At 40.3% G+C, this 26269-nt stretch overlaps 2 protein-coding genes across 10 annotated transcripts in view; both read right to left on the reverse strand.

Annotated features, from left to right (window-relative positions):
* Positions 1 to 18215, reverse strand: part of HINT3 (histidine triad nucleotide binding protein 3) — a 29120-nt gene extending 10905 nt beyond the window's left edge. Inside the window, exons 1-4 of one of the 3 annotated variants that reach the window (XM_074333542.2) lie at positions 18086 to 18208; positions 15418 to 15655; positions 4276 to 4928; positions 727 to 844 (exon numbers count right to left, since the gene is read on the reverse strand). In XM_074333542.2, the coding sequence (XP_074189643.1) occupies positions 727 to 844; positions 4276 to 4476 (319 nt within the window). In that variant the 5' untranslated portion in view covers positions 4477 to 4928; positions 15418 to 15655; positions 18086 to 18208. Of the gene's footprint in view, positions 1 to 726; positions 845 to 4275; positions 4929 to 15417; positions 15656 to 18085 lie in introns of all 3 variants that reach the window. The other 2 variants (XM_019729479.3, XM_074333543.2) reach the window with 2 other exon arrangements.
* Positions 18216 to 23082: 4867 nt separating this feature from the next.
* The window catches only part of NCOA7 (nuclear receptor coactivator 7), a 118603-nt gene continuing 115416 nt past the window's right edge, over positions 23083 to 26269 (reverse strand). For 6 of the 7 annotated variants that reach the window (XM_019729481.3, XM_074333541.2, XM_019729483.3 and 3 more), the window contains 3 exons: positions 26102 to 26197; positions 25614 to 25687; positions 23083 to 25231 (listed from right to left, as the gene is read on the reverse strand). In XM_019729481.3, coding sequence (XP_019585040.2) covers positions 25096 to 25231; positions 25614 to 25687; positions 26102 to 26197 — 306 coding nt within the window. In that variant the 3' untranslated portion in view covers positions 23083 to 25095. The remainder of the gene's footprint in view (positions 25232 to 25613; positions 25688 to 26101; positions 26198 to 26269) is intronic. The other variant, XM_088795469.1, reaches the window with a different exon arrangement.

The raw sequence follows: 26269 nt of genomic DNA on the forward strand, positions 1-26269 counted from the left end.
TCACTAAAATCTCATAATTAAACTTTGGTATTCATCTACACAGGAAACTACAAGGCAGGTACTAATATGGTCTTACTCTTAGGCAATATGAGCTCATATACTATGTCATAACTTATTTGTATATAATTTTTCATAGCACCTTTCATTTTCAGAGTCAAGAAGAGCCACATTTAAAAAATATAAAGAGGCATTATCTTTTAGAGATTTTAAACATGAAACAAATCACGAGAAGGCAGGGTTCTTTGGGAAAGACAATAATGCTGGGAAAAACAGAAAGCTGCAGGAAAACAGGAAGACAAAATATGAGATGGAGTGACTCCACAAAAGTAGCCAGAGGTGTGAGTCTACAGGAGCTGAACAGGGCTGTGAGGACAGGACACTGTGGACGTCACTCATTCACAGAGTTGCCAGGAGTCTGAGCCAACTCAACAGCATTTGACAACAACAACATGATACCTGAGATTTGCTTCAAATCCACTGTGGGAGATGGTTAATAGATGAAAAAAGATTGCCCATGAGTTAATAAATGCTGAGGCTGGGTGATGAAAACATGGAGATTATACTATTTCCTTTATTTTTATATACACTTGAAATTTTTTGTAATGAAAGTTTCAAAAAGTCAGAATGCTCCTTTTCCTAATATCTGGCTAGACTTGTTCTTTTAAATGTCACACCATCACTGATGCCAATTCAACATAACCATGAAGAATACTGCCATCAATTTACCCAGTTGTATTTGATCTTTCTTTAGATCTCTGCAGTTTCCAATATGCTTCTTTGGCACCACAAGATAATGATGAGGTGCTGCTGGTTTGATATCTTTGAAGCAAACTAAGTCTTCATTCTAAAGGGAAAAAACATACCATTTGTTAGTGAATTTTTTTTTTATTTTTTTTTTTAAGATTTTATTGGGGAAGGGGAACAGGACTTTATTGGGGAACAGTGTGTACTTCCAGGACTTTTTTTTTTTTTTCCAAGTCAAGTTGTTGTCCTTTCAATCTTAGTTGTGGAGGGCGCAGCTCAGCTCCAGGTCCAGTTGCTGTTGCTAGTTGCAGGGGGCGCAGCCCACCATCCCTTGTGGGAGTCGAACCGGCAACCTTGTGGTTGAGAGGACGCGCTCCAACCAACTGAGCCATCTGGGAGCTCAGTGGCAGCTCAGCTCAAGGTGCCGTGTTCAATCATAGTTGCAGGGGCGCTGCCCACCATCCCTTGCGGGAGTCGAGGAATCGAACTGGCAACCTTGGTTGAGAGCCCACTGGCCCATGTGGGAATCGAACTGGCAGGCTTCGGAGTTAGGAGCATGGAGCTCCAACTGCCTGAGCCACCGGGCCAGCCCCTGTTAGTGAATTTTTAAAAATAATTACCTAATGTTGTTCTGGTTATGTCTTAAACATCACAAATCTCAGTCTGATGAAAATGGTACTCACGTCACAATTAATCCCCCACTGAGGAATTTTGTGTCTATGCATTAAATCCATAAAAACAAACTAGCTTCCTTCATGAGATGCTTATTTCTTCCAGAGAAAAAAAAAGACTTACATGAAGTCAATTTCAGGAAAACAATTAGGAATAAAGTTCATTAAAACTTCATTACCAACAATCCCAGGCTTTTCTTTTATTTCACTATATATTTCTCCATCTCTACCCTAAGGATTTTTCACTCTTAATACGTACTTTTAAAGTTTGACTACAGAATCACAGCAAGATTGATAAATTCTTTTTACATTTAATTTCTTTCCAAAGCAGCATGTGCCTCAATTATAACAAGAACATCATCTAGCATCTACATATCCAGGAGTTACATTTTAAACATTTTTTACAGCCATTATATACAAATACTCACTTTACCTCTCTCACTTAATTTTATATTTAGTTAAATAAAGATGGAATGAAGAGACTGAGCTGGTTCCCTCTGATTCCATGGATCAGTTCAGCAGAGGCCTCCTTTATAGAGACAACAGATGTACTTACTCTTTCTACCTGTCAGCTGCTTCCTGTCTCCACTTTCTTCCCCTATTCAACAAAACATTTCATGGACTATCACTTTGGCCAATCTCTAGCCATAAATTCTTACCTTTGTCCCACTGCACCCACATGGCCAGACCCCAACACTGGGTGGACAAAACTGCCCACCTTATTTGAAACTAGATTCAGCTGCTGCTGGAAGGATTTAAAAAAACATCACACAGCTGAGCAGACATTAAACTGAATGTCCTCAACTGCAACTGACCCTCCTCACTATACAACAACAAGACTTCTGGTTCCCCGATCCTCCCCTGGCCTCGAGAGAAGCTTCTTCAAGCCTTTTCTTCTAAATAACCATGTAATTTGCTCCTTCACTTCCTTCAAGCCTTCACTCAAATGCTACCTTTTTAGCGCAACTTTTCCTGAAGAAAATTTTAAAATTGAACCCCCTTCCTCTTTTATTTTTTACCACCTAATAAAATATGTATTTTATTTAATATTTTGCTTATTGTTTATTTCCTGTGACCTGAATGTAACCTCCAAGAGGACAGGGATCTTTGCACGTTTTGTTCAACGCTGTATCCTACCTCCTCCAAAAGTACCTGGCACAGAGAAGGCACTCATTCAAATATTGAGTGATGAATGAGTTTCCTCTTTCCCAGGGACAAAGCTCTTCATCCCTGGGCCATTTTAAAACTCTCTCCATTGCATCTTCTCATGAAGATTTAAACACACCAAAGTCTTCACTGTTTCAAAAAGCTTTCTCTTAACCCCCAACTCCTCCTGCAATTACCACTCCCTTTGCCTCCTCCCCAAGCCCATCAAATGTCCTTCAAAAGTTGTCTATATTTGCTATCTTCAATTTTTCATCCCCCAGGTTCTTCTCAGGCAACTACAATCTGCCTTCTGCCTCACCACTGTACTGCGATTGCTCTCTGAGAGGTGAATGAACATCATTTGGGGGACAAAACCAGTTCTGATCTAACTTGGCCTCTCCACAAGCATGCAGGAGGGTCAGCTAACCCAGACGTGATTAGGTAAGGCTGATATAGCTGCTGATATTGCTGACAATTCCTTTCTTCCTGACATACTTCCCTTTTTGTAGCTTTCCGAGTTTTCCTTTCATTTCTTGGGCTGTTCTTTCTCTGTCCTCCTCCTCTTCCTCTCCCTTATGACTGTTAGGGTTCTTTGAGGGTCTACGTAGATCCCCTCCTTCACTTCTTACTCTACATATAATTCCTAGGTGATCTCATTAATTCCCCTCTTTTCAATTTCCATCTATAAAATGACACTTCCTGTAATCTGGGCTAAAGATCCAGATCTCTCCAGAGTGCCAGACTATCTAACCATTTACTGGACATCTCTACTTACCGTGTTTCCCCGAAAATAAGACTTAGCCAGATAATCAGCTCTAATGCGTCTTTTGGAGCAAAAATTAATATAAGACACGGTCTTATTTTACTGTAAGACCGGGTATGATATGATATGATATATGATATGATATGATATGATATGATATAATACAATACTGGGTCTCATTTTACTATAAGACTGGGTCTATAATATAATATAATACCGGGTCTTATATTAATTTTTGCTCCAAAAGACGCATTAAAGGTGATTATCTGGCTAGGTCTTATTTTCGGGGAAACACGGTAGATACGTTTTTCAGTATGTGGACAAAGTCTTAGTGCTCTGAAAATGTGCACATTTCAATTAATAATACTTGTAGGAACTGTACCCTCTAGTGGAAATCAGAGGCTCCTGAGTAATAGTTTGACCTCAGACCTACCTCCCCACACCCCGCCCCAGACTATTTTCAATCTAACAAACTTTTCACAATTACTATTACCTATTTTCTACTCGTTTTCGCCTCGATATCAGTATTACAGTATGCAGAATTAAGAATCAATGTCTAGAAAGGTGGAGGAGGGAGCCCCTTTAATAAAAACAGAGGCTATAAATGCTATTTTCTGCCAAATGCATCGGCACCTGCTGAGACAGGGAGAAGTGTTTGGCTTTATCACCACATTTCCTCCGCTTAGAACAAAAAAAAGGGGCCGCTGGAGAAACTCTCGGTCCTAAGAGAAGCACGTCCGCCATCAACACTAGGACCGCCAAACTCCCCCAGCCCCATCCACACGCAGGATCCTCCCCACCCGGATCCACACCGACGAGGCCTCCCACCCCCCACCCGAGAGCGTTCTGTGGCGCTGACAGGACCCCTGCCCAGGTCCGCACCGGCGCGAGGCCTCGCTGCCGGAGCTCCCGGAGCTCCCAGGGGCGCCCGGGTCCCCACTCGCTGCCCACCTCACAATACAGGAGTTCCGTGCCCGGTTCCTGCTGCCCAGCGATCCTGCAGAACACGCACTTGCTATTGTAGTCCTCGGGCTCCGGTGACTTTGCGGCGACACCAGCGGCTTCCGATGAAGAAATCGTAGGTTCTGCAGTCGCCGCTGCCTCATAGTAGGGATCTGACTTCATACTACAATACGCCCGCGCCTCTGCCATCCCACCCGCCCCCTGCGGCCCAGAGCCTCGGCTTCTCCAGGACGACTGGGCCTGGACAGAACCCGCCTCCTGCACCTTCTCGGTTTACCTCGAGGCGTCGCCCCTCGCCTGGCGCTGGGCGGAGCAGAGTCGGGCGCAAGGCGCCGATCCAGGTTGGCGCTCGGGGTAGGGCGACCTGGTGTCGGGCCTCAACGCCAGCGGCCGACCTCACAGGCGGCGGCCACCAGGGGGAGCACGAGTACGCACGAGGGAGTCACCTGCAGGAGCTGCCGACGGCAGCGGGAGTCGCCCCGCCCCCTGCGTCGTGTTGCTAGTGACGCAGGACGTCTTCCAAGGCGCAGGAGCACGTCCCGCGTCGTGGTGACATCACCAGCGCGTCCTAGCGTCCGGCAAGTGAAACCTGTTGGGTGTTCTTAACTGCCTTGCTCCAAAGCCTGTAAGAGTGTATTAAGCTGTCACGAAACAAAACAAAACAAAAAACAAAAAAAGGTTTTTAAAAATTCGTACATTTTTAAGAGAATGAATAAAATTTCTAAAGCTCTTTTTAACATGGACCATGTTTGATGCTTTGTGTATGCGTTTGCAGCCCGATAATTTTAGATGCTTTAGCTCAAAATGTTCAAAACATCTGTTTCCTTTTTTGTTGTTAACGGTACCAACTAGATCAAATTAGGGGCCCGGGTCTCACATTCCTCATACACAGTAAATGCGGAGTCTTGTGCTTTATACTCTGATACATCACAGAAATTCACTACCAGGGCCTAATAATGCCTCACCTAGATCGCTGCAATAACCTGTTTGCACGTTATTGTAAACAACCTAACAAGTTTCCTTCCTTGATTCTCCTGTCACTCAAACCCTTCAGTAACTATCGCACTCGCCTCTCCAACACAAAAAAGTACCAATTCCTTAACTTGGCATTGAAGGTGGATGCTGATTTGACCAGCTTGTCATTTTATAATACTTAGCTTTTGCTGAACATCTAAACTATAGTGTTCCATGCATTTCTCTAATCGTCAAAACAAGCAAATAATCCTGACAACAGAGATAAAGAAACAAACTCAGACTTGCCCAATACCACACAACTAGTTACTGATAGTGACAGAATTCGGGTAAAGATGATCTAACTCCCGGACCCACCAGCCTTTCGGAACACAGAACTCCTTTTTCAACACTAAAATTTTTCTTAGACTAGCTCATTATAGTAATTGTACCCTTGAGTTTTGTTGGTTTAGTCCGATTATGAATTCAGTAATGTTGTTGAATGAATTTATATCGTATTAATCAAAAACATATATTTAAAAGTAGTTGTACATGTTGTCATGCGGGGGACCCTGCTCGCTGCACCATTTGTTGTGCGGGACGGCCCGCGGGGTCTCCGCTCCCCTCATAACGCAGGACATGGTGAGGCCAAAAAGGAACACCCACGGAGCCATAGGTAGGGGAGCCACACCACTATATTCTCTCTGGCGGCACTATACTCTCACTGGAGGCTGGATCCACACTGTCCGCAAACCGCCATCCACACTTGCCAGCCCAGCCGCCATCTTCTTGCTAGCCCCATTCTTTCTCCCTCCTCTCTCCTCCTCCTCGTAGCCACAGCAGTTATATTGTGGCCAATGGCTCACTGGTTACAGCTGACGGCCAACTAGCCACAGCTGATGGCCATGCAATCACAGTTGATGGCCATTTACTACCTGAGCCAGCACCTGTCTATGTGAGGCCGAGAGCCTGGAAACTACTCTCTGGGGCTCCGCCCCCACACATGTGTATTTGAAACATTTTTAATTCCTTTTCCATTTTGCCAATGGTTTGGGGAACCACAGTAATAGCTGCTCAGAAGCTCAAGGCAGGGTTCAGAATCGGAAGGTTATTTTGCTCAATGTAAGTATCCTCTATTGCCATGCCTTCTTGTGTGCTTTTATCCTTGCTGTTCCCTCTGTTTGAAATATTCTTGTTTCCATGTCTATACATCCAAATTCCACCTTCCAAACCACTCCTTAAATGCCAAATCTTTCATTAAGTTTTATTTAATTAACCAAACAGAAATAAGCACTTCCTCTAGTGAATTCACACAGTTTAATACTTCTCTTGTAGAATTTATCACTTTGTATTACATCCTATTTATGTGCATATTTTCCTACTAGAGATTATGTTCCTTGATAAAAAAAAAGGATGTCTTTTAATCTCCCATAGTGCCTAGTACAACAGTGCTTTGCATATAGGTAGACACTTAACAATTGTCTAATGAACAAAAGAATGATTAGCAGTAGAGTTGCTGCATAGGGGTGATCAGTTTGCACACTGTACAAGAGCAGCACAAATATGAATGTGCTAATTGCCATCATAGATGAATACTAACTTATATAAAAGCACAGGCAGGCCTGGAGATTCCAGGCCTCCTGGCCAAGTTCTAGAGAGTGGTGAGCTGACGCCTACAAAAACCCACATTGGGTGCATATCATCACACACCCACACTTAGAAAACCATTCACCTACATACTGGTATACACACCTGCACAAGTTATACCTGTTCTGACTACATTCCTAGTGAAACCTGTGATTGCTTCTCTCAGCTACCTGGCACTTTCAAAGATTTGCTTCCTATTCCCCTACTGTGAACTTGATATAATTTCCTACTGTGGAAATGGGAGGAGCAACACAAAGTATTTGAAAATTATATGGAGTGTGTATTCTAGTGTGGGAGAAGGCAAAAGTATGCACGGATACAGCTGCTACCAGTGGTGCTCTGGATAGCTCCCCTGGGAAACAGTCATTCAGGTTGTATGACAATAACTAGCTTTACATTTTACTTGAAAAATGGGGTTCTGTTTTCTAATTTCATAACAGCACCATATGAACTAACAGCAGCCCTGCTTCAGAGCAGGCTCCAAAGTCAGACAACAACATACCATCTGTGAACTTAGGCTAAGTTATTTTTCTTTCTGTGCTGAGGCTTTCTGTTTCTTCATCTATAAAATGAGGGTAATAATAATGCTTAATGCAAACATTATTGTGAGAACTAAAGCCTGGAAGCCTGGCACAAAGCTCTCAATAAATGGTAACGATTATTACCAATAGGTAGTGATAGTATGTAAAGCAATATAAGTGATCAGATGGTTCACTTTTATTTAAATACAGAAGCTTTAGTGCTTCTAAGACAGAGACTGAGTTATGCTTTTGTAATGTCATTTACCTAGTTTGATGCTAACTAGAATAAGCTTGAAGCAATGAATGATCTGGTTATTGCTTTAGAAATAATGTTTTCAATTTTAGAGGTCAAGTTTTTTATTTGCTAGTATTTAGTACACAGTCGCTGACTACGAATAACGTATAAACTTGCTTAATGGGGAATTTGCCCATCATTCTCATTCCTTTAGCTATTTTTTTTCTTTTTTTGGTTAAAAACACGACTGTAAAAAACCATGAATGTGTTGTATGATCCTTGCATCAGGATATCACATTATTTGAAAATAATTTAGGATACGGGTGTAAATCACGTTACTATTATTAGTAGCAAACATTTGTTAAGAGCCACCTTTGAGTATTATACCATAATTAAAACAAGGCTTCATTTGTCCTTGCTTTTCCCATCACTTATCCATTTCTCTGCTCTCCTTTTCAACCAGACTCCCCCCAAAAAATTATCTGTACTCTTCCCAATCCCTCCCATTCCCTCTCCTCTCACACAATCTCCTATCAGGCTTTCATTGCCACCATTCCATCCAAGTATTCTGTTAAGGTGACCAATGACCTCAGTGTCACCAAATCTAATGGTCACTTCCCAGTGCTCATCTTTTCAGTAACAAATGATCATTCTCTTCCCCTTGATAAACTTTTCTTCTGGTGTCCAGGGTACCATCCTTTCTTAGCTTTCCTCTTCCTTGATTGGCTGCTCCTTCTCAATCTCTTGGCTGTTTCCTTTTTTCTTCCAAACCTCTCTTATCACAAATGAGCTTTCGTCTAAGTTTTCACCTCTCTCTCTCTCTCTCTCTCTCTCTCTCTCTCTCTCTCTCTCTCTCTCACACACACACACACACACACACACACAGAAGCTGTGCATATTTGGTGTATACAACTTGATGAACCTCTTCTCTTTAGCTACACGCACTCTCCTGGAGATCTCACACAGTCTGTGGCTTTAAAATCCATACACGGGCATACCTCATTCTGTTGAACTTCGCTTTATTGTGCTTCACAGATACTGTGTTTTTTACAAATTGAAGGTAAGATCCTCCACTAGCAAAAAGATTACAATTCCCTAAAGGCTCAGTTGATGGTTAGCATTTTTTTTAGCAATAACATATTTTTAAGTTAAGGTATGTACATTGTATTTTTAGACATAATGCTGCTGCACACTCAATAGGCTACAATATAGTATAAACATAAGCTTTATATTCACTGGTGTAGGGAGCCGGAGCATTAAGGGTTAAGAAAATGTAACTTCAAGCAGAGTTTGGGAGGATCACTAAGGGGAACTCCGATAAGCATAAAGAACAAACAGACACCTGCTACCCTGGGAATGGGAAAATATCTAAAGGTCTAAGAACAGTCAAGGCCAAACTTTTAGAAAACATAACTAATCTGTACTTGCTGCCTCAGCCGCTTTATGTAACCTTCTTGTTTCTGTGTGTATAAAAGAAAGCTGAAAAATAAAGTAGGCTGCAGTCTAATTAGAACTGCTCGCCCTCCCGATCCCATCTTTGTCTCTTGTCTATTTTTTTCTCAATCCTCACTCCCCACTTCAGGAACCGTTCGTCTCGTCGGCAGGCTCCGACAAGTGGCGCCCGAACAGGGACCTGAATACTGGGGAATCAGTGAAGGACACCGCTTGCAAATGAGACGCGTCGAATAAGGTTGGTGAAAGCGGTGAGATACCATAGTCGGGAGTAAAATAAAATGGGACAGGGGAACAGTAAAAGGCTGTTTACCCACATATTAAGGAGCATGCTAAAAACTAGAGGAATTAAAACCAGTGAAGCACAGTTGCTTCGATTCTTAGAGTTTGTAGTACAAATATGTCCCTGGTTCCCAGAAGAAGGGACTTTAAACTTAGAAACTTGGGAAAAGGTAAGAGCATTTGCAGGGATATTATGATGCTCATGGACCCTCTAAGGTACCGGTAGACACTTTTTCCTTATGGAATTTGGTTAGGGATGTGATCGATCCTAGACATAAAGGAATCAGATACTCTAAAAATGACCAACCCAAACTGGATCCCCCTTGGAAGCAGAGGTGCAAAGATTACAAGCTGCACTCACTTCCCTCTCTGTTCAAATGCAGTTAGTTCAGGCTCGACAGACTGGGCCTTTATTAAAAGCTCAATCAGAATAGAAGCCTAGGTTACAATGAAGCTCTCCTCCAAGTGTAGTTGCAGGGCTAGATCCACTGCCCGAGGCCCCTATCAACAGAAAAAGATTCAAGCCGCCAAGCCGCTAGTACAGGAGCAACTTAAAAAGGGACACATTGCTTCCTCCAATTCTCCCTGGAATTCTCCCATTTTTGTTATTAAGAAAAAATCTGGTAAGTGGAGATTATTACAAGATTTACAAAAAGTTAATAAAACCATGAAATTAATGGGAGCTTTACAGCCAGGCTTGCCCTGTCCTGCAGCCATACCAAAAAACACATATAAAATAGTTTTGGATTTGAAAGATTGTTTTTATACTATACCTTTAAATCCTGAGGACTGCCCTAGATTTGCTTTCAGTGTTCCTTCTGTTAATTTACAAGAACCTTTTAAGAGATATCACTGGCTAGTGCTACCTCAGGGTATGGCTAATAGCCCTACATGATGTCAAAAATTTGTATCAGCTGCTATAGAACCTACCCGAAGGGCATTTTCAGATATTTACATCATCCACTACATGGATGACATACTTCTTGCCCACTCTTGTGAACCAAAGTTGCTTGCTGCTTTTGCTCATTTACAAAAAAAGCTCCACAATTATGGGCTAGTTATAGCCCCAGAAAAAGTTCAACAAGTGCCTCCTTACTCTTATCTGGGATATTGTTTAATGCCTCAGGCCATTGTGCCTCAAAAAATACAAATCCGGCGAGATTGTTTAAAAACATTAAATGATTTCCAAAAGCTACTGGGAGACATTAATTGGATTAGACCTCAGTTGCGGTTGACAACCTGTAAATTACAACCTTTGTTTAAAATATTATGTGGAAAAGCTGATCCTACTTCTCCCCGCGAGATAACACGGGGAAGAGGCTTTGCTTATATTTCTCCAGGTCCGAAAGAAAAACCTTTGTGAATTCCTGGTCGGTGTTAAACCATACCATGAGCGACAGCCCACAGAAGAAGAGACATCTATAGATACCCATCCACGCCCCTAGGGTGTGGAAAAGCTCTCACTTTCCGCAGCTGCAGAAGGACTTTCCACTTCAGACCCTGTTAAATGGATAAAGACTTTGGGTAGAGGGTTTGCTGGGGATATTGCTATTCTGTTTATTGTTCTGTTTATTTTACATAGTCCTCAGATGTGGACAAATAGCCCTCCAACGGGCTGTAAATGAAACAACTGCACGTTCTGTGTTTCTCATGCTTCAAAAACAAAAAAGGGGGAGATGTAGTCACACAACAGCCTAGCCGACTGTCCCCCCATGCCTTTCCTTAAGGAAAGAAGAGTCTGTAAGACTGTGCCTTTCTGGGACTCTGTTCCATCCTTGTGTTTACACCTTATGTCTCTCTGTCTGGTCCCCAAAAGATGGTTTGCAGCCAAAGACGGGTAAGATATCTCACGGGAGATACAACCTAAGCCAGGCGGAACCGAGTGGGGACCCCCAATGAGCTGCCTTAGAAGATCCAAAAAGGAGCCTTTCCTCCCCTTCCCCCTGCCTGGGAAAAGCCATTGCTGTCTCTGGCTTTCCTCTCTCACCTGATTGTGAGAGAAGTCATGAGGGCAATGAAGATCAGTTCTCTCCACCTATCTCAACAAAACTGTTACAATATGGGTGACTTGACCCTGAGAAGGTAAGACATCATGGGACTTTATGCTTCGGCTGTTAACAGACAAAGGGTGATTGGAATAAACATTTTTCTGCTATGAGGTATGAGTCTCACAGACCGTGTAAGAAAAAATGTTACTCTTGATCTTATCCAGTTTCATAAAGAGGTCTTGACACTGCAAGAGACCTCTCCCTTAAACACCGATATAGCTGATACTCTCAACAAACTTGTCTCTAGCTTTCACAATGGATTTCCATCATACTCTTCAATGCTTCAATTTATGGCCCCCCTTGTAATTCCACTTGTTGTGATCCTCCTGATACTGTGTTTCCTCCCCTGCATCACAAAAGCTGTGATGGGGACAGTCACAGATATTTATGGAGAAATTCACAAAATAAGGCTCCACATGGCTAATAAACCAAAAGCCACTGCCCCTGTCTAACCCCAAAGGAGATCGGTAGCCAATGACGGGTAATGATCAGTAAGCGTTTTTACAACCTAAGACAGGAGTCGATCGCTTTGATGATCGATATCCAATGACGGGTAAGTGAGAATGTCTGTACTGACTACCTAAGCCAGACACGATCTCAAAAAAAAATAAATAAATAAAAAAGGGGGATATGTAGGGAGCCGGAGCATTAAGGGTTAAGAAAATGTAACTTCAAGCAGAGTTTGGGAGGATCACTAAGGGGAACTCCGATAAGCATAAAGAACAAACAGACACCTGCTACCCTGGGAATGGGAAAATATCTAAAGGTCTAAGAACAGTCAAGGCCAAACTTTTAGAAAACATAACTAATCTGTACTTGCTGCCTCAGCCGCTTTATGTAACCTTCTTGTTTCTGTGTGTATAAAAGAAAGCTGAAAAATAAAGTAGGCTGCAGTCTAATTAGAACTGCTCGCCCTCCCGATCCCATCTTTGTCTCTTGTCTATTTTTTTCTCAATCCTCACTCCCCACTTCAGGAACCGTTCGTCTCGTCGGCAGGCTCCGACACACTGGGAAATCAAAATAGTTGTGACTCACTTTACTGCAATATTCACTTTATTGTGGTGGTCTCAAACCAAACCCACAATATCTCCAAGATATGCCTGTATATGCCAATGATAAAACATGACTGAGAAAAAGAGGCCTGTGAGAACCAGGAGGAGAACCAGGAGAAAGTCGTGTTTTGGAGGTAAAGCAAAGATTGTTTGAAATAGAAGGAAGTGATCACTTCTGTCAAGGCTGCTGATAGGATGAGAAGAGGAGGCTGGGAATTGAGTGGAGGTCATTGGTAAAGCTGGTCAAACATTGTAGTGTTGGGGTTGGGGAGGAAGCCTGATTCTAGTGGGTTTAAGAGAGAATGGCAGTAAATGAATTAAAGGCAACAAGTGTGAACAATCCAGATTATTCACAAGAAAAAGAAGGCATATACACAAATATCAGAGACCATCAGTTACACTGGTAAAGATCAGGAGAAGCAGAGATGCTGGAATGTCTGAGCACAGAGAATGACTATTGCCAACTCAAAGTAAATACGTATCAGTCAAGTTTATCTACTCAGGTGCCTGTTCCTTGCAATCTGAGCAAGCTGCACTAACCCACCATCCTTTTCCCATGAGTTAACTCCACCTTTATCACATTTTAAATTCCCTTTCCTTTGTATCTTTTCTCTAAACTCTTAATGTTGGAGTGCCCCAGGGCTTACTTCCTGCTCTTCTCTCTACATTTACTCCCTTGATCTCATCCAGTTTCAAAGCTCTAAATAGTACACGCCCATGGTTCCCACAAGTCTAATTCTATTCAGACCTTCTTCCAAATCAAAATCCAATTGTATGCATATTTCCATTCAGCTGTCCCATAGATGAAACTGCTAGTCTCCCTACTTACAAACCTGTGTTATTCAGACTTCTGATCATGGTTAATGGCAACCTAATCTTTCCAGCTCTAAATCCTGCCACTTATCTGCTCAAATTTTCCATTCCCATCAGCAGAATGTTTAAGAAAGGTGCCTGGCCAGCCCGGTGGCTCAGGCAGTTGGAGCTCCATGCTCCTAACTCAGAAGGCTGCCGGTTCAATTCCCACATGGGCCAGTGGGCTCTCAACCACAAGGTTGTCAGTTCAACTCCTCGAGTCCCGCAAGGGATGGTGGGCTCTGCCCCCTGCAACTAAGGTTGAACACAGCACCTTGAGCCAAGCTGCCTCCCAGGTGGCTCAGTTGGTTGGAGCATGGGCTCTCAACTACAAGGTTGCCGGTTTGACTCCCACAAGGGATGGTGGGCTGTGCCCCCTGCAACTAGCAACGGCAACTGGACCTGGACCTGGAGCTGAGCTGTGCCCTCCACAACTAAGACTGAAAGAACAACAACTTGACTTGGAAAAAAGGAAGTACACACTGTTCCCCAATAAAGTCCTGTTCCCCTTCCCCAATAAAATCTTTTATTAAAAAATCTTATAAAAAAAAAAAAAGAAGAAAGAAAGGTGCCCATTGTCATCCCATTAGTCAGTGACAGAGCTGAGACCCAAACCCTAGCCGACAGAAACTCATGCTCTTAACCACGGTGTTTTGACACATGCATATATTCAATAGGTTATAAGAGGGTATGTCTAGAACAATCCACGTTTGTTAAAGTTCCACACAGATTTGTAAGAAAATGCCTGAAAGGATATATATACCAAATATATTTGCACTGTGATCTCCAGATGGATAAATTATGGTTTGATGTTTTGCGTTTTCTTTTTTGTTTATCTGTATATTTTGCATCTTCAACAAGGAAAATGTATTACATTTAGCACAAGGAAAACATCCTAACAGATTTTATAAATTCAGGATTCCAGGTAAATTTCATTTCTTTTAATCGTTCTCTGTTTCATAAATAATCTCATTCCATTAATGTTTTAGTTGTTCAACCCTAATGTCAGAAGCTTACAGGGCATTTTCAGGCAGATTTCTTGGTACTCCTAGCAGAGGTAAACAATAGAGCTTCTACGACCATATGCCTGATACAGTGTAGTGTTTCTTTCCACTTTACAATGAGGATATGGTAAGCATGTTGGTGGGTTTGTCTTAATCTCAGAAAGTATCATCTTGACAATTGACACCCCTTTTCCACATCCTAAATAGAAATTTCCTGAACAGAAATACAAAGACCTTCCCTGACTTATACGTATTTAGAAAACTTTTTGCTATTTTACCAGTGTCCCAAGAACATTAGATTTTTCTGAAGGTGAAGCATGCCTGCATTTCTCCCTCCTTAAGAAAAACAGTGTAAAAGGAAATACTTAAGGCTAAAGTGGCTGTTGCCTGCTAATAAATATTGCATGTGTATTTGCCTCTACTGTTCGAATGAGTAAACAGTCTGGCAAAAGAAGAGGAGGGAGAAGTCCTTGTGTTTGGAAAGAAGCAAAATTTCCAGTTTCGGATTATTAAACTGCCTACTTAGAGCTCTCTTTGAACAAATATTGGCAAGTGACCCAATGACCCAACTTGTGGCTGTTTGAACTTTGCTACAGGACTTTTAGGGAAGTCATGATCCGTTGTTCTTAAATGGAAGTGTTAATCATTTGTAATGAAGCAAAATGACAAAAGAAAAAATAAATCTCTTCTCCTTATAAGAATTTTCCAATTCCTGCTATTTCCCTGATAAATTATCTTGTTTACTTGTTACAGAATATAATGCAACATGTCTACTTTTTTTTTTCATATTGCTTTCCTAAGAGCCATGTCTTCAAACAAATCACTGAAAGTAATTCCTACTTTTTTTATCAGGAACAAAGCTATACTTGGACTTTGCATTTCTAATAAAGAATTCAGCATAAGCAAAGTTTGATGTGACAAACACCACAGTAGTAATAACTTACCTTTGTCTGGCTTTTACTATATTCAAAAGGCACTTTCACATACATAAATTAATTTGATTCTGATGACATCTCAGATAGTAGATATTAATACCCCTATTGTAGAAATGGAGAAAGTGGGACATAGGAAGATGAATCAGCTTACTCAGGATTATTTACGTGGTGGATGACAGACAGGTCCATCTTGCAACCCTTTTAGGAGCAGCAGAGGCACTTCCTGTTTCCCCCAAATCAACAGAAAACAGCTGCTGTGTAAATCAGTATATCCCCATCATCTTGAAGTTAATGTCAATTTTCTTGTCAAATTCACATCTGTATTTCTTCATAGTCTCAAGGTCAATAAATCACATCTATATCATTCATTCTTGTTCTTATTAGTTACCCTCAAAGGAAAAAAAAAGTTATCTTTACTCATACCCAAACTACACTATGCTTCCTTTCCCCCAATTCTTTTCCACCCCTGACCTCTTTGAAACTCTTTTCACTGTAAATAGCAGTTTCACTGTAAGCAACCTAATCTCAACCTCTTCACAAAACCCCATACCTTCACCTTCTTGCCTTAACTGAAACCTGGCCTTCCGCCAAAGATGTCACTTCCCTTAAGCTTTGACAAACAAAACTGCTTTTTTACCCTACCTTCCAACAGGTTAAGAGAGATTTGGAAGTGATGTTGGCATTCTCCTAGCATGTAACTGCCAGTTCCAGGTTATTCCATTCCTAGCAGTATGCAACTCCCCACCCTCTGCCCCCTTTTGAGACTCATGCTATAGCATGAAGCACTCTTACCGTCATGCACCAGTTACTAGGTCACTCCCCCGATTCACAGAAAGCGTCAGCACCTGGCTCACAAATGCTCCAAACTCCAGCTGTTATCCAGACAACAACCTCAATTTCCCTGATCCACAGCTTCTCAAGAACCTGGAATCCAGTATCCTTTGCCTCTTTAACACAACTTATTCCTGTGGCAAAATCCTAACTTTATGTTTACCCAGATTCTCTGAAAACCTCAACAATTTCTCTTCACACTCTGCAAGCATTTGGCCCAGCAACTTTCAAACTTTCCTGACTCTTTGATCTTTCTCTCTTTAACTCTTTCAGTTACCCTTCATGGGCTAGGGAGTCAGACTCCTTCAAGTCGAAGCCCATTTCTACATTTAGTAGTGATTCCACCTTGGACAAGTTGTTAATTTTTCAGGGCTTCCATTTCCTCAATCTGGAAATAATAATGATTGTACCCATCTAATGACCATCAGAAGTTATTCTGAAGATTACTTGAGATAATATATGTAAAGTGCTTAGAATAGAACCTAGCACACAAGCACTCAATAAACGTTCACTCTTATTATAGCTGAACTTCTTGATGCTGCTTCTATAAAAAAAAAAAAAGAATTGCATAACCAAATTAATAAGTGCCAACACATGCCCAAATCTAAAACAACAACAACAATAAACATCCTCCTTTTTCACCCCTCTCCTTAGATACTGCCAACTTAAGGAAGACTCTTGATAAAATACCTTTGGAGGGTCCCAGACCCTCAGGTTTTTGTCATGTTAACTATTTGTCCTCCCCATCAAAAGTAGATAGGATTAATAGACTAATGTAAGTTATTCTTAAGGCAGGAACAGCAAAGATTTCGTGTGACCTCTTCCCAGAAGACAGACTAGAAGAAACAGGCAGAAGACATGAACAGACATCTCACAAATGAGAAAACATGAATGACTAAGAAACATATTCAAAGATGCATGTCCTCATTAGTAGTCAGAGAAACGCTAATTAAAACCACAATGAAATAACATTGCACACCTTTGAAACTGGCAAAAACTAGTAACTCTATCAGATAGATGTTGGACAATGTATTCTGATGGGCAAAGAAATGATACAATCACTTGGTGAAGGTAAAACATTGTGGGAGCATCTTAAAAGCTAAATAGTCACATATCCCTGATCCAGCAGTTCCATCCAGAGACTCTTTCACATGGGCCTCAGGAGAATGGTGAGAGCAAGACAAAACAAAATGAAAGCACAAAGCTGCAAGCAACCCTATCCACTGACAGGAGAAAATATAAATAGCGTTATAGTGATATATTCACTCCATGGAATATTAAACACACACACAAATGAAATACAGCTTCAATAACAGCATGAAGGAATCTTAGAAGCAATGTTGAAGGGAAGAGAGAAAAGCATGTCTCTAACAGGTAAATGTCTAGTGCAATAGCATTTTACAGATATTAACCCATTTAATTCTCATAACATCTCCTTGAGGAGGGCATTATTGCTCTGACTTTACAGATGAGGAAACTGAGGCACAGAGAATTTAAGTAACTTGCTAATAAGTGGAGGTGTGAGAATAGAGCTACCATTACTGCAAGCTCGCACAGGACCAGACATGTACTACCTTACCCAGAATATCTATCTGATGAAAGATATTCCTTATAAAATGTCAATCTTAATTTTTTTGACTGAAAAATCTTCCATCCTAAATCAATACGTTGGACTGGAAAATCCAGTTTATCATAGGCCTTTGCACTCTTTCAACCCCATCACCTAACTGCAAACTCAGTGGATAGTTTGAGCTTCACTTCAACCATCTTCTGAACCATTTTCTAGATTTCTCTTCTGGAAACAGAATGCAACTCACTGGCACTGCCCTAAAGCTCTGAGGCCCTGGAACTCCCCTCCAGTCTACATTTTTTAGAATGCCAATAACTAAGAGATCTGAAAATGAAGGAATTCTTATCCCAGTGGCAATCCCGCAGCCCCCCACCCCTGCTACCCCCAGAAATCTCTTCCCACGTCTTCTTTTACTTACACCCCTCAGGCCCAAAGGGAAGAATCTGAGCAGATACAGGAAGGATCAGTCCCTTCCTCTGTCACAATCGTAAGAATTGTGCTTTTACACTTGCGACTGAGCATTGCATAGGAGGGAGGGCAGGAGAGCCTGGAATCCAAACCCTGTGCTTAGCTGTGGAACATTGCGCAAATCCACTAATCTCTAGGGTTCATTTCCTTCAGTTATGCACTTCAGTTCATTTAAACTTGAGAAGCCTTTATCAAATGCCTCCTAGGTGCTGTGCTGCCTGCCAAGAATTGGGGACGTAAGGGTGGATAAGACCTGACTAGCCATAGAGGAGCTCCTAGTTATTAAAGAGCTTGCCTTCTACAGTAGAGGAGTGGATCTTGGTGCCTGAGATGGTTAAGCAGAGTGGGTAACCAAGTGGTGAAGATGTTGGAGAGACTGGACAATGTCAGAGCTCTATAGTGGTTAAGAGCTCAGCTCTCGGCTCAGTCCTAACTAAACATATCCTGGCTCTAACCTTCATGTGCTCTGTGACTTCAGGAAGTTACCTAACTTCCTGAAGAATTTGTTTCCTCAACTGTGAAAGAGATAATGATTATACTGTCTTGGTTTTGAGGATCAAATAAGAGAATGCATATAAAAAAGAGGGTGAAAGTCATGATAAATAAGTGTTACCTGTCCTCCTCATCACTATTATTATTGTTAATATATCAATTGTTCCTCAGCAAGGCATTGTGACAGGGTTTGGGGATCTCGGCAGAAGTCCATCAACCTTGCTCTGCGCTAGCCTGCTTGCTGGAGGATGGTACTTAAGATGAACAAGAAAGATTCTTGTCCCAAGACCTTTCCTGATGACATTGACATGTGTTAACAGGATTAGAAGCCAGTGCAAAGTGAAATTGATCTTGGAGGACGTTATTTCTAAATGGTATTAAGTATGGGGGTCTAATTTACCAGAATAAGCAAGAGGATGCATTTTAGATAAGGTGGAGAATGGTGTTAATACATACTTTTTGGGAAGGTGTTTAAGTGAGGAATGAAAATCATGCTGAATAGATTTGACTTGATCTGAAAAATTCTGGTCCACAAGTTTAACAGGAATGATTGATAAATATAACTACAAAGAAATTCTAATTAAGAAACTCCTTGTGTATGAAAAATGCTTGTATTTTAAAAATACAAAGCAAGCAAATTGCATATATGTGACAAGACTAATTTTGTGAATATACAACGATTGCTTTCAAATTAATAAAATTATGAATAACTCTGTAGAAAAATGGACAAAGGAGTTGGACAGAATATTCAGAAAGAAGATACATATATAGCCAACCCATGTGGGAAGATGTTCAATATCATTCATGATTAGAAAATTAAAATAAGATACAATTTTTGCAAAGATTAAAAAGATTGACATAACCTGTATTGGTTAGGGTGTGAGGTAACTAACTGACACACTCATACACAGTTGGTATAAACTAGTATAACTTTTAAGGAAAAATAATAGTATCTTTTGAAACAAAAAGTATATATACTCTTTGACTCATTGCTAAAAATTATTTCATATTCAATTCATATGCAAGACATATACAATTCATAAAGTCATAAACTTATCTATACAAAGATATTCACTAAGAATTGTTTGTAATAGCTGAAAAAAAGTCCATTAATGAAGCACTGTTCCAACAATGATAGACCCATGCAATGAAGAGTGAATAAGTCCACGTATACCAATACAAAATGTTGTGTACAGCATATTGTTAAATTAAGACGGCAAACTGAAGAACAGCATGTATAGTATGCTTCTGTCTATATGAAGAAGATATGAATAAGTATAAATGCATAGGAATAGTCTAGAAGGAAAACACAAGGAACTTTTGTGGTTATTACCTCTGGGAATGTAGGGAGGAAAATGTCTGTCTTTCATTGACTTCCCTTCTATACTGTTTGAAAACTTTACCATGAACATGTATTACTCTCATAACAAAAAAAGAAACAAAATCTCAGTTAGAAAATACCTAAAGAGCAGATGGGAACCATTGTAACATGTCTGGAAATAGTTTCAAAATTAAATAAGTTTTTGTCTTAGAAGATGAACTTCCCTTTCACGTTGTTAGTTGATTCCTCAATTTGAAGGAGGAATTTCTCCATTATTTTATCTAGCACTTAGTAGTTCTTACTTTATGCCAGGTACTATTTTAAGTTCTTTAATCATCACACAATCATGGGATGGTTATTATTATCCCCACATTGTAGATAAGGAAAATGAAGCAAATTGAGGTTGAATTACTGAAACGAGGTCACAGCTACTAAGTTCTAGAGTTGAAATTCAAGTCCAGGATGTCTGGCTCCAAAAGATCCATGCTTTAACCACCATGCTTTACCGCCTGAGCAGTCTTTAGAAGCTTTGACTTCTTTCTGGGTGACCTGATTCAATGACCTGCTGAAAGGGACACATACAATATACCCTCACCTCTCCTGGGGACACCCCAGGTCAAACCTATCTACTTTTCTGACCCTTTGAAGGACTAAAAGGAAAACAAGATGCTGCAAGAGAACAAGACTGGGACTTACTTGGTGTGGAGTAATAGTGGACCTTTTAACAGCTCTCAAGTTCGACATACCTCTACATAGCATATCTTTGTAGAAATACTCTTATTGTTAATTGGATTCTTCAAAGATGAAAGGGCTGATCTTATTCAACTCTTAGGTAAAATGTGGCTGATTCATCAGCCAGTGGAAATTGAAGTTAAGCCAAGAAGGACTGCTATGGGGATTGAAGGCGGAACTGATTGGCTGAATTCCAATGTTTTCAAAATTTGTCAAAGTAAGCAGGATTTTTTAGCTGCAGAGACATGAGAAGACATGCCTTATCATCCAAGTTTGTTGAATGTGAATATGCTTCTTGTTTGGCATTTTCCTCAAGGGTATGTTAAGCTAGATCCAGGTTACTTTTTGTAACCTTAACAGTGGAGTCATTGATGGACCCTTTTGATGGGTGAATAGGACATTATGATTATCTAAAGGTCCCTTCTCTTATGCCTTTTGATCACTCTTCATTCTAACAGGTTGATGTTGAAAACTTTCTACACATGCAGGGAGGTTCTCTGGGTGTGCATATCGATATGGGGCATCCCAGCTGAGTAGCTTAGTAAATTTATCATTGACTAGAACTGCCTGAGGCATTCTTGGTGGTTCCATTATTCCTTGGTGGATCTGAGACTGGATGCATGATTCTGTGTAAGGAATAAATTTTCTCCTTCTGGTGGTCCCTCATGTATTGTGGATGGGTACCTGGTGAGGGCAGTCCGGTATGAGAACAAAACACATGTTGATGGCCAAGGCAGGAAATCTTGAGACAAAGCCTGGGCACTGGGAGAGATTTTCATTACCTTTTGTTAGCGATGAGGATCAGTAATCCTACAGAGATCCAGGTTTTCAGTGTGGAAAGACTATCAGGGAACTTAGCTTTTTGGTTGCCTTATTAGCTGACTACCTAAGCAGTGAGACACACACTATTACTTTAGGTGATGCAAAGCTGTGTGAAGATCCATAACGGCAAAGGCAAATCAAAGAACTTAGAACTAAAGGTTCCTTCCTAGTGAGAGAGTAACAGTCTGAGTTCATTGCTGATGAAATATGATTTGGCTATGCCAAATATTGATCTTGATCTAGAGCTGTGCTGTTCAATATGGCAGCTCCTGGCCACATGTGGCTAAATTTAAATAAATTAAAATTAAATAAAATTAAAAATTCAGCTCCTCAATCACCCAGGTCACATTTCAAGTGTTCAACACTAGTACGGTAGCTAGCTGCTACTATAGAATGCAAATTCTAGAACATTTCCATCATCATAGAATGTTCTATTGAGCAGCATTAATCTGGCAGATAAATAGGTCGCCAAAGATATTCTATCAGGCAACACCATTTTTGATGGTTTCATAGACCATGCCAAGGAGGTCCTATCTAGTTTTTATTTTGAACCACTAGAGATTTGAAATTAAAGGAAAGACGATAGATTTTGGTGTGAATTATAAAGCCTAATTTTCTCAGTGAAGACACCTCTGTCAGGGGATCACTATGGATAATGGTCACAAGCAAGAAGGTGGAGCAGAGGATAGACCTCTGAGGTTAGGGCTCCCACTGAATAAGAAGTGTGACCTGATTAGGCAGAAGGAAGTAGTTAAAAGGTACTTTTGATATTTAAACAAGGGGCAAGTGTAGGTGACCTTTAGTCTCTGTAACTTCCTTTAGCTTCTGACCTCCTTATATTTCTTTATCTGATCACATTGGTAAAAATTGGTAAGGCATTCTGAGAACATGAATCTTCATTTCGCTTTCTAAGAGATTCTCAATGTCTTGCTCAAAATACAAGTAGTTATTTTATTATTCCTGTTTCACATGCTTCTGAAACTTGAAGAGGAATTAAGACAAGGGAAATCACATGAAGGGCCATAATACTTCTCACACTAGTTTAGGGTGTCCCTGGTGGCTCGTAGTATGGGGAAGTATCTAAATCATTTTCAAAAGAGTCTGGTTGTCCCCTCCCACCCAAGCCCTCTGATGTAGACTCATGATCAGAGGAAGTAAGAAGCTATGAAGACTGCCTGAGGTCTTCATCTTTAGGGGTAGGAGACAGGATGCCAAAGAAAACTGATCAGAGGATAAGGGGTCCATTATTGAAATTAGAAAGTAGGTCAAGAGAGAAATGTTAAAAGGAGGAGGTCACTATTCAAAGAACATCTAGAAGGATTATGAACACAGAAACTGGTAGATTTTGAGCCAGGAGTTATCTCTAGAAACAACAACAGGGGTTTTCATGAACTGATGAGAGAAGACGCTGGCTACAGGGAATGAAGAAGGAATTTCCAGGGTGGCAATAAAAATAATAATAAAAATAAAAATATGAGTCCTGGACTTTACTAAGTTTTGGATATTTCATCATCCTCTCACACAAGTAAACTCTAGCATCCAATACACCTGTTGAATGAACGATGAGGAAGAAAATCACACTGAATGCATAAATTCCTTTATTGAAAATATTGGGCTAGCACTGCATTACATATATTCAATATCCATAAATGAAGGGCCACACATTTCTGATTGGACAATACTGTTTTAAATAGAGAACACAGCATCTGGATATGCTCTCACAAGTACAGATAATATCATGGACTAACCTAGGTAAGAGTGAACTATATGCAAAAAGACCACTTTGTTTGTCAATAGCATATGGTTGCAAATGGCATAAATGGTAAACATAATCAGCATGACACATTCCTGATATCTCATACCAACACATCACTTAATGAGCAGATTATGGTTAAACTGCCAATATGTTGTTCATCTAGAGTTCTCAGTGGGAGAACTGAGGGGAAAGCACACCCAGGCTACAGACCTAAGATTTTACAGTGTTCGTTTCAACTTACATGGAATGTGAGTTGAGTTAAATAACTATTAATCTGACAGGAGGATACTTGGCAATTTGTTTGTTCACTTTCATAAATAGTCTAAAATAAGAGAAAAACCTAAAGGAGACATTCAGCCAGCTTAAGGCTAGCATTCTGAGAACTGTTTTATTTTTCTAAATGCAGGTGTATAAATACTACTTGCTATTAACCTCTTCTTTCCAAGATCACTAGGGATGTCATTTATGATAGACTACTTCTCAGCTTTGGCTATTAATTGAAATTTCTTTTCCATTTGCAGTCTTTGGCTTTCATAAAAGTCTGGCAATTAATAATATTGGTTAAATTTTTAACAAGGTTTTACTATTGTAGTTAATAAAACAGTGTTTTATGGTATTAAAATGAGTTGATGTTAAAAAATAGATTTTACTTTTAATTCCAATTTTGGTATGAATGCATTTCTTTGCATTGCTTTTTCCTCAAACAAGAGTCTAGAAACCAAGACAATTGGGCTGATTCAACATTTTTCATTTGATGTAAAATATGCAAATGAAAACACTCAAAATTAAAACACTTGGTCCCTTTTAAAACAGAGGCCTATTTGTTAATGTAAAAACTTGGGGTAAATTATGCAAAATACTATGAAAATAGAGTTTTTGTTACTAACGCAAATGATTTTATAAGAAGCAAACCACTTTCTTTTCAAAAGCAGGGTTTGTTCTAAGTCTAGGCTCATAAAGATATCCATTTCTGTAAATATCAACTTGACTGTGAGAAATGGCTTCTTTTTCTTTATACAACTATGTTCAGAGTAAGTAACTAAAAATGTACCTTTTTGATGACTAAACGGAAAGCTGGCCTATAATAGTGAAATCAATGAACATTGGTGATGAGTTTTTTAAAATTCAGAATTATGCATATATATATATGCTGCTTAAGACCTATCACCCTAAACAATCAGGGCAAAAAAAAATTCAATATAAAACTATATAAATCAAGTGGAATTGTTGCCAAAACATAGCACATTTCTTTATTTCAAGATTTGACACATTACAAGAAAAAAAAAACACAAAAAAAACAAAAATCCTGGCAACACATTTCAGACAATATACTAGAAATAATAAATAAAACAGTTTAAAAAAAATCATATACATATTCCCTTCAAGTGCTATACACTTTCAATTTTTCTAAATGAGACTAACCTTTTCCATGGCAAACAATAGTATGCTGTACATTTTGGTAATGAAAATTATGTTGATAAATACACAAGGCATGTATATATTTCCACAGTATCTTTTTTTTTTCACAGTTACCAAAAATAAAAATTGCATTCAACTCATACATCTATAAATACTCTGATTCCTCACTGTAAGGGTTTGAAGAAAGTGAGAGTACAGTTTTCCACGATCTGGATGTCAAATCTCTTTCATCAGTGTATGCCCTCCACGTGTACCTTTCAGGATCTCTCTGCAATGCGCTCATGCTCTGAGATGACGGCAGAAAGAAAGCTTCTGATGGGATGTGGGCCTAGGCTGGCGCTTTGTCTTCCAGCCAGCTTGAGGAGGGCTGATCCTAAACCCAATCTTTTTAATGCTGTATTTTAAGGCAGTCTGAATTTTACTCAAATGTCCATACTTCGAGGTCCTGAACTATGAAATCTTCTTTTTTGGAAAGAATATCATTATTGAAAGTGCTGCAGGAGTTGCTTCGTCCATGGTATAAATCAGCATCTAGCCATAAACCAAACCGTCCCCTGAAAAGGTTAATAATACAAACAGGTGAAAACATTTCAATCTTACGTGGCCCACTTTCTGTCTTCCCTTGTCCCATTCTTCTTTCCTTTATGCTATAGATAGACAAAAACACTAGACTGCTTGTAAAACAAAGGGTACATTTCCTTTATTTCATTTAGATGACCTGTCTTCCCTAAAAGACAAGTGGTAGTAGTCCTTCAGACACATAAATAAATAATTTTATCTTTGACTCTTAGTGTCATGTGTTAGGCCACTGTCCTAATTAATATAAACATATGGACTAGCTAAAATCACCTGACACCAAGGTTTTGGTTACCTGGGTCAAAACAGACCCACTCAGGTCAGGTGGTAAATTAATAATAACAACAACAAAAACCTTACCCTCCACCACCGAGTTGTAAAGAACTTATGTCTCCATTGATAAAGTATGAGTTTTCTCCACTCCACTTAAAGACCTTAGGAGAGAAACACAAGACAGAGAACAGACATTTTAATCTGGAGAATTAGCAAACAGGGAACATTAGGATAGTACCTCTGTAACTACCCACTGGCTGAGGAAGCTCCTGATGGCCGGTCTCCCCCAAACCAGGACAAGCTCTCCAGAGGGGATTGAAGTAGGAAAGGCCTCTCAGGCCCATTGTGACTCTGACCTACAATCCCTCCCTGGATCCCAGACCGTGCAGAAGAGCAATTCCCAACACCCAGGGAGGGACCCTAAGCAGTTTGTGTGCTATAGTCATCAAGGCCGGAGGTCCAGATGAGGTTACAGGACAGCTGCTGCTCTAACGACAGCCCCCTACATCCAACCCCCTACCTCCAACCCCTGACACTATGGCATTGGGAAGTCAGTCTTTCTCCCATCTAGGTACCTTGAAATTTGGGCTAAACGTGTAGAGAAAAGTTTCGCCTGTGCCATAATAGTGGTCACTGAACTTGAAAGGATGAGTTGCATATGCTCCAAAAATCTGTCAAAAGAAAACAGAAACCTTATCTACTTTCTTTTTTTTTACAATTTTTTCCCCCTTCTTCCTCCTCTC

This window comes from Rhinolophus sinicus, chromosome 2, assembly GCF_057876585.1.
Source record: "Rhinolophus sinicus isolate RSI-liver-muscle chromosome 2, RSI-T2T, whole genome shotgun sequence".
In the NCBI taxonomy this organism is placed as follows: Eukaryota; Metazoa; Chordata; class Mammalia; order Chiroptera; family Rhinolophidae; genus Rhinolophus; species Rhinolophus sinicus.